This window comes from Alosa sapidissima, chromosome 24 (genome assembly GCF_018492685.1).
Source record: "Alosa sapidissima isolate fAloSap1 chromosome 24, fAloSap1.pri, whole genome shotgun sequence".
NCBI lineage: Eukaryota > Metazoa > Chordata > Actinopteri > Clupeiformes > Clupeidae > Alosa > Alosa sapidissima.
Window position 1 is genome coordinate 7,543,407 of NC_055980.1, and position 8,938 is coordinate 7,552,344.

An 8,938-nucleotide genomic window follows, 5' to 3' on the forward strand; every position below is an offset into this window, starting at 1 on the left:
TTTTAGGTCAGCTCTGACTTGTGAACTGTTACTGCAGGCAGAGCTCGTATATAGTTCAGATTGTCAGATTGTGAATTATTGAGTACTGCCTGCAGGCCTTTGCCTTGCGGGCAGTCCGGTGTGGCAGCTTGTGACCAGGAGCGATATCAGAGAAAAACACAAACCTGAGTCTCATCCTTGTACTACTTCCCTTTTGCTGCAGAGCCCTCCTGAGCCTGTGTTGTTTGTGTTTGCCTTAGGCTACCTTTGGTCTTCCAACTGCACCAGTAAGTTAAGAGGTTAGAGTGAGGGTGGTTCACAATCTTGCATGTTTCATCTCTCCACAATCTTATAAACAATGTCACACCTACACTTTTCAAGGTGGTGGAATTGCAGAAGTTTATTTTGATCCCACTTTTTAGTACTTTTTATTTTCATCCCACTTTTTAGTACTTATTGATTAACTTGTGGGTCATTCTGTGTTAAATCAGATAAGGTTGCTGCTGCACCATCTCAGATTTTGAATATGAGAATTTCAGGAGCTCCCCTTTACTTTTTTGATGCTCTGCTCTTTTTGGACCTGTCTACACAGGAACTAAAGGTTCTACCTTGAAAAATGGTTCATCAAAACTAAAAAAAAAAACAAAAACAAAATCTGTTCTTATTTCCAGAGTTGACCTTCTGGTTCTATGTGAAGGACCACTTGAACCGGCACGAGCTGCAGCGCTTCTACTCCCTGCGCCACATCACCTCAGAGCAGGGCCGCGGACGAGCCTGGCTGCGCGCCGCGCTCAACGAGCACTCGCTCGAGCGCTACCTGCACACTGTACTGGCCGACCGCACCCGTCTCAGGTAGCACAATGACCCCTGCTGAGGTCTCTCTGTGTGTGTGTGTGTGTGTTTGTTTGTTTTGTGTGTGTGTGTGTGTGTGTGTGTGTGTTTGTTTGTGTGTGTGTGTGTTTGCTTGTGTGTGTGCTCATTTTTGGGTCTGTGCACGTTTATGTCTTTGTTCTACAGGTTGAATTAAACTGTTTTGGAAGTTCTGAGACAGAATGGTTAATAATTGTTTTTATGTCCTTAGTGCCTTTTATGAAGACTGGGCTTTTGTTTTGGATGAGGAGAGAGCCAGCATGCTGCCCACCATGGCTGCTGGTAAGACTACATTTTCATCCTTGGCTGGGTTTTGGTTTCACCTTCCCTATTGTGACTATGTTTAGTAAGATGGTGTACGCGTAGATGGGCGCTATGGATTCCGTTTTACTGTTTGGTTTAGTTTGCTCAGTGCATATGGTACTTCATGCGTTACTTGCATAGTTGATATTATATAAATACAAGATGTAAAATTGTACTACTACTCATGTGAAAGGGTTTTTATCGTGGTTACGTTTCCAGATTTGTGCAAGAGGCACGCACATCCCAGAGGTTAAAGTAGGTGCTGGACTCAAAGAGACTTAGATGAACTAGAGTAAAAGTCCGCACACTAGAGCTCCAATTGATGAGCTGGTTTAATCACCACAAGTGTAACGTTTCGAGCCACATTGCCCTTCTTCAGACATGTCCTGAAACGTTACACTTGTGGTGATTAAACCATCTCATCAATTGCAGCTCTAGTGTGCGGACTTTTACTCTACTTCATGTACGTTTCCAGATTCCTATAGGAACGCCACCTATTACCGCCCGTCCCTTATTTCCGCTCTCTTACGTGTATGTGTCACTTAATGTTCATTTCTATACAAACCAAGATGGCAGATTCCTAAAGAAATACAAGCACCCACACCATAAGTGTATCTAAATTAGCTATGTACCAAAAATTACATTTTACCGTGAAGAGCTGTAAACAGTGTTGTAAAGCTGCGTCTACAAATCCGCTTGGAGCTCCAGTGGAATTTTGATTTGCGACAAGAATTCTCAGTATAACAGTTGATGTGCCGTGTGAAAGGGCAGAAATAGGCACCCACCAGCCCAGCACTAAACTCTGAGCGTGGTAAACAAAATCGGGAATTTCAGGCAGTAAAAGTCCCGATAAGAACCAAACCAGATTTTGACTACACACCTATGGCTACTGAAAAATGTAATGTTCATTTATCAAATGTTTTAGAATTTTCAAACGATAGGGGCGGTAATTGGTGGTTTTACGATAAGCATTTTCTTTTGTCGAGGTCATCATTATGGTCTTGTGACTCTACACTAATCTGCACAGGTCTAAACTCCATCCTCTTCGCCATTAACATCGACAACACCGATCTGAACGGTCAGGGCCGTGGTGGTCCTGGGGTGGCCAGTGGGGGCAGCGCCACCGTGTCCCACCTACTGAAGGAGTCCACGCAGGGCATGAGCACCCTGTGGAAGGAGTCCACGCAGGGGGTCAGCAGCCTGCTGCGAGAGATCGGCTCGGCCACCGCCGTTGTGCCGGGCTTCACCCCGCGGCCGGAGGGCGCCTCCGACCCGCTGCCTGTGATACCCCGCAGCACCTCCGCAGGTAGGACTCACACACACACACACACACACAGCCATACATACAGGGGTGCATATGTTTGCAATTACAGCAAATTGCAAGTTTATTTAAATACATGGATGAGAGTCCTGCTTTAGAGCCCTTGAAAGAGAGATACAGTGAACAAGATCTTGAACTGTCATGCACATGTGCTATTATGTATGCCACTGTTATTCCCATAGACAGGAAAAACAAATGGCAACTGATACGAACACAGCTACTATGCTCACACGCAAACATCAGAACAGATTAACACTGTCTGGCACACCAGAGGTAACCTGACCCTAGCCAGATGAATTTCGCTCCGCCTAGCTCCACTCATCCATCTGGAACCGATCCATTGGAATGGTGTTTCAGAAGGCTGGGCCTAATCAAAAAATGCTTGCATATGATTAAATAAGCCACTTGTCCGTCATCTATTGACGTGCTACTACAACCACTCACATCGAAGCCAACCCGTGACGCTGATAACAGTCTCACGGTCGCTTCTCCACTACGTCACATCTATGAAACTCCCGCCCTGCGTCCTGATTGAACCATAAAGTCGGTTGCAGAAATCACTCTCAATGGAAGAGGTCCCAGATGGATGTGAGTGAAGCTAGGCGGAGCTAAGCGGAACGAAATTCATCTGGCGAGGGTCAGGTTACACCAGAGGTGCCAGAGGGCAAATTGTTTAAGAAAAGCTCTGTCCAGGCCCACAGTATGTTTAAATGGAGAGCATGACTTCCTCTTATCTGGCTGCGTCTCTAGATACCAGCACTCCCCACTGGTACAGTGTCACGGCGAAAACGATGTCAGTCTGTTCCCAGTCTCTTCCCATAGTTGCATCTCCTGTGGTGTGAGGCCTTGGAAGCTGTGAATCTTTAAACGCGAGGTCGACCGTCTAGACAGCTGTATCTAGTTAAGTAGATCAGAAATGCACGTGGTGCCGCGCACATCGAGGAGTTGTGCTCCAGGGAGATCTAAAATTATTCATAATCCGTCTTCACAGAAGGGAAGTAATGACGGGGAAAATGATTTCAGAATTGGAATTGGTAAGGGGAGTAACATTAGTTGTATGCACTCACATTAAACCATGCCAAGAATACATTTTACGTCTGTCAAGTTTGATTAATCTGATTATTTCACACAATTTGTCTTTCGCCGGCGTCAATGCTTTTTGGATTTTGGTTGAGTGCCTGACAGGGAAAATGAGATGTGGCACACTGTCATAATAATCATTATGCGATGATTATGTAATTATTATTCAACCATTAATGGATGTGGGGCAAGTGTCCCAGACAAGGATTTAGCAGTGTGCAGTGTGCTTGACGGAATTATGTTTTCTCTCTGACTTTTGAGATTCTTAATTAAAATCCAGATATAATCCAAGATCTGGTTTAATCCTATTAGCATTACAATGTTGAAGTCATTCATCTCATAATTTTTCTTACATTCTGCTTCATATTCATAAGCCGGCATCTCTTTATCTCCAGGGCTTTCTAGTGTGTGAGGGCTGGACACTGCAAATAAAATGGTCATCCATGACTTTATGGTCTTCATGTACTCCGATACAGTGTTGGTTTGTTGCTATTTGTCATTACTGCACTTGGAGTAGGTGTTTCATAGTTGCCACTAACACAGGGCACGCTGAGCTAGGACAGTGTATTTTGTTTGTTTTTTTTGTTTTTGTTTATTTTGTTACAGTTTGTTTGTACGCATGGCCATTAGTCGGAGTGCGCCGACACTAGTGCTGCGTACTCCGCTTTCCATGTTCGATGACGTAGATTCCACTCGCATACCAGAGCTGAGCACTTTCACTGCTGCCGTACCAATTCCTGTTCTGCCCTGTTTTGGTTGCCGCTGCTCAACAAAGTCCATTGTTTATTGAATGCTTGTCATATTGTAGATTTCTATGCTGGTGCGCGGTAGCAATTGACAGTGTGTGTCAGTGCACTCCTGTCTGCGCCCATTTGCGGCTCACCGAAGGAGCTGCCAGTAAGCAGTCAAATTCAGTCGCTTCATATCAATTCATGTCAATTCATATCAATTCACATGGGGATTATTATGGGATAGTCCCATCGTTTTTGCAACGTTTACTTGACTGCAGCATCCCCCCATCAGTTGTTTGTGGGGTTGTTTGCTGGCCCTCTCAGTGCCTCCTCTGTCCCCTGCAGACTCCGGCCTGGCCAGGAAGGAACGCCGGAGGAAGAAGAAGATCACCAACATCATCTCCTTCGACGACGACGACCCCGACGGAGAAGAGCCCTACGAGGGCATCCGGAGCCCCAGGAAGGGCCTGGCGGTGACCGCCGCGGAAGTGACGGGGACGCCCACGCCGGCAGTCCCAGTCCCGGTGGGCCAGGGCCAGGGCAGCCCGGAGGAGGACCCCGACCCTGCGGAGCCGCTGGAGGCCCAGGAGGCTCTGGATCCCTCGCCCTCCGAGAACGGGCTGCTGGAGGGCGGCATCGTGAGCTGGGCCACCACCCCGCCCCCCCACAACGGAGCGCCGCTGGACACCAAGAGCATCGACAACGAGGAGGACGAGGACGAGGATGTGTACGGGAAAGGAAGGGCGGTGCCACAGGAGGAGTCTGGGAGCGCAGAGCAGTGAGTGTTGTGTTACTTAAAGCAGCTCGGCAGCCTGTTTTTAGAGAATGAATGGCCACGTTTGAAAAATATGTATCATATTCACGGGCAGTGAAGAGATTGTGATGTGTGTCTCTCTCTCTCTTTCTCTCTTTTTCTCTCTCTCTCTCACTCACATACACATACACACACACACACACACACACACACACACACACTGTCACTCTATCTATCTATCCATCTGTGTGTGTGTGTGTGTGTGTTTGTGTGTAGGATGGTGGTGGGTAGCTTGTCGAGTGTTTCCACGTGGAGCCCCAGACAGATCCTGACGGACAATGACAATGACAGCACAGACATCCTCATCCCACTGGCTCCCTCGGATGTCTACACGCAGCCAGGTCAGAGGTCAAATGTCTTCTTACATCACTGCTGCATAATGCCTTCTACGCAACACGACTGCATCACTACATAAATGCTAACCTGCAACTTCATAGAGTCCCCATGTGTGATGTTGGAGTACTAAGATTAGATTTAGTTATATTACTCATCTTAACTGTACACAGGGATCCAGACTAATTGTTTACAAAAACGTTTTTATTTAGGTGCACCCGGAATTTGTCACGGCACTGCAATAATAGGTCAGGGTTCAGGATCAGAGTAGGGATGGGTAGTCGCAGGTTTCCTTCTTGGACTCTGGGGGCACATTTATGTATAAAATACTTTTTTGTAATACAACAGAAGAAAAATTATTATTGTCAGAAGAGAGAAACACAAAATGAGTAAGGATTTTGCAGATATCACGGTGATTGGGCTACTATTACCTGTTATGTGTGGCCTATCCATCCACTCTGGATTAGATCCAGTGCCTCTGCGCTTGCTGATAGCCTGACAGCAGAGGGGGAGGACCGGGTCTGTTGTTTGAGAGAGGAACAGAGAGCAGGGAAAAGAGAGACTGCTTGAGTAAGTCCAGAAGACTTTATGTAGACCTACTTGAAATAGAAAACAAAAAAGAAATGAAAGATGTGATGGACAGAAAAAGGGGATGCAGAGTTAGACTCGCAAATTGTTAGGTGCACCGGTGTAACCTATGAAAATGTTTAGTTGCACAGGGCAGATTTTTGGTCGCGCCCTGGTACATAAAGTTGTGTTGAGCTAAACCTTACCTGTTTAACTTATTTGGGATTATCCTTTGTGTGTGTGTGTGTGCGTGTGTGTGTGCGTGTGTGTGTGCGCGTGTGTGTGCGCGCGTGTGTGCGCGTGTGCGTGCGCGTGTGTGTGTGTGTGTGTGTGTGTGTGTGTGTGTGTGTGTGTGCGTGTGCGTGCGTGCGTGTGTTTTCAGTCAGTTCAGTGGAGACAGTGGGCTTTGGGGCATACAGCACAGGCTTGGCGTCTGACGTGGAGAAGCCCTCATCCCAGCTGCAGTTCAAGTAAGTTCAGCCTCATCCTTCAGGTACAGGAGTGGCTGAAGTTGGTACTGCTCTTTATTCCATGCCAGGTGTTCTGGAACATTCTGACCATCGCTCTCTCACACGTCTCTCTCTCTCCTTCTGCTTTATTTCCCTCCTGTCCCAGCATGGAGCCCAGTCCCCCAGTGGCGACCGCACCTGTTAGCAGCATGCTGCCCACCCCAGGCCTTCCCGAGTCCATGACTGTTGGTGAGTCCTCAGTCCCTTCTCCCTCCCTCTTTCCCTCCCTCCCTCTCTCTCTCCCTTCTCTCTCTCTCTCTCTCTCTCTCCCTCTCTCTCCCTTCTCCCTCCCTCCCTCTCCCTCTCTCTCTCTCCCTCCCTCCCTCTCTCTCTCTCTCCCTCCCTCCCTTCCTTTCTCCCTCTTATTTCGACTCTTTCTACCCCTGCCACTCTCTCTCTCATACGGCCCTTTTGCCTTTGCATTCAGCAAAAAAAGTAAACAGTCGATTCATGGTTGAGAAATTATGTAAAACAGGACAGAACATGTGAGATGGCCATCTTGAGACACAGCATGCAACTTGTTTAATCTACTCGCTGTACTCCCCATACTCTCTAAATGGGTTTTCCCAATGGTTGTGTGGCCAGACACCAACTGCTGCATGAGAAAGCAAACTTGTAGTAGAAGTCAGTCTAGAAATGAGTCAGACCCTATGACTAACCAATTCAACTATATGACTGTGTAACCAGATAACCAGAAATTATCCAGTTGGTTTTCATTGGTTGGAAGTATAAGTATATAGTATAGTATACTCTTTTGATCCCATGAGGGAAATTTGTTCTCTGCATTTATCCCAATCAGTGAATTAGTGAAACACACTCAGCACACAGTGAACACATAGTGAGGTGAAGCACACACTAATCCCGGCGCAGTGAGCTGCTTGCAACAACAGCGGCGCTCGGGGAGCAGTGAGGGGTTAGGTGCTTGCTCAAGGGCACTTCAGCCTTTCCTACTGGTCGGGGTTCAAACCGGCAACCCTCCGGTTACAACTCCGAAGCGCTAACCAGTAGGCCACGGCTGCCGCATGGAACGTAGTTCCATCATATAATGAGGTTTTCTGACTATTTCCTGGCTACTGTTGAAATAAATCTTAACAAAGTATTCCCTTTTCTTTCCAAGAAGTGTTTGGTTATCATCCTCCTTTTTGTAGAGAGTAGAGAGGGAGAGTGAGAGGTTCTCTGCTTCAAGTGCATGGAGTCACATAAAAGCCATTGTCGTCACTGACTACTTGTTAGTCATATAATGATGAGAGCTTTCCAGCTTCATGGAAGTGATTGCACACATTACCACAACACTACCCTCAGAGGTTAAATTATTCCTTGCCTTGTATATTGTTTCTCTAAAGAAACTACAGAAGACAGGGGCAGCACACGTTCCTAAGCCAATGAAATAGTCATAAAATGTTTTGTTTGATTTTAAATTTAATTTTATGGACCAATATACTGCATATTTTAGACCTGGTAGAGTGTTTTAGTAATTAAAAATGTTTATCTTCCACACAGCATTGATTTTGATATAGTGACCATTGTTGTTGGTTGTATTGAACTGGCTGCTTTTACCCATCTTGACCAGTGGGGGCAGCAGTGCTCTCTGGTAACACATTGAGCTCTGAGGGCAGAGCAGATGAGATCTGCCTGTTTGGAAGGACTCTATTGGCCGGCAGCGGCGCTTTTCTCTGAGCCAGTGCTGATAAGTGGCGAGAATAGGACATTAATAAAGAATCCAATTTAAAGATGGAGAGATGGTGATGATGATAGGCCGTGGCAGAGGTGCCAGGGCTGAACAGGCATCAGCCAAGGGCGCTGGCGCTCCCCAGCATCCAGAGGAGGCTCGCCGCCATGCCAGGCGGCAGGCAGAGCTGTGCCCGATTGCAACCAGTTGAGTCCCTGCGAGCGCATGTGAAGGAACTCTGATGGATGCGAGTGAGTTGCACGTTCTCCTGGAAGGTGTCCAGAGCCACTTGTTTTTTCCCCGTAAAACCACGACGGAAGATTTATTGCAAACACTGCAAACCAGCTGTTCAGTCTGCGCCAAGACATCATCATATCATTAGCTGTCTGCTTGCTCTCATATTCATCCATAAGCCTCGTCAAATAAAACGCAAAATGCACATCCAAGTTCTGAAGTATAACAATCTTATAAAACATGGCAAAGCCTGCTCAGAATTTGCAACAGGAATGCGTGTGAGATTTCTAACCGAGTGTTATGTGAGAAATGATGCACGTTGTGTAAGCCACTGAGCAGTCAATAAATCATTACGTTGGAGGCATCCACTCTGTCTTCCTCCAACGGATGGCACTGTTGGCTCAGAGTCCAGCCTGCGGTCGGCGCAGCGTCTGGGGCAGAGCAAAGGGCCCGGACAGGTAGAGCAGGAGATGATGGATGGAGTTTTACTACAGCCTCACAAGTCTCCTAGTGAGTTGAGGGAGGTGG

General features: G+C 47.0%; 1 protein-coding gene across 3 annotated transcripts in view; it reads left to right on the forward strand.

Moving 5' to 3' along the window:
* snx29 (sorting nexin 29) overlaps positions 1–8,938 on the forward strand; it is a 103,788-nt gene that overhangs the window by 5,142 nt on the left and 89,708 nt on the right. For 2 of the 3 annotated variants that reach the window (XM_042082060.1, XM_042082061.1), the window contains 7 exons: positions 651–831; positions 1,061–1,131; positions 2,180–2,458; positions 4,630–5,062; positions 5,315–5,439; positions 6,381–6,468; positions 6,614–6,696. In XM_042082060.1, the coding sequence (XP_041937994.1) occupies positions 651–831; positions 1,061–1,131; positions 2,180–2,458; positions 4,630–5,062; positions 5,315–5,439; positions 6,381–6,468; positions 6,614–6,696 (1,260 nt within the window). Of the gene's footprint in view, positions 1–239; positions 267–650; positions 832–1,060; positions 1,132–2,179; positions 2,459–4,629; positions 5,063–5,314; positions 5,440–6,380; positions 6,469–6,613; positions 6,697–8,938 lie in introns of all 3 variants that reach the window. The other variant, XM_042082059.1, reaches the window with a different exon arrangement.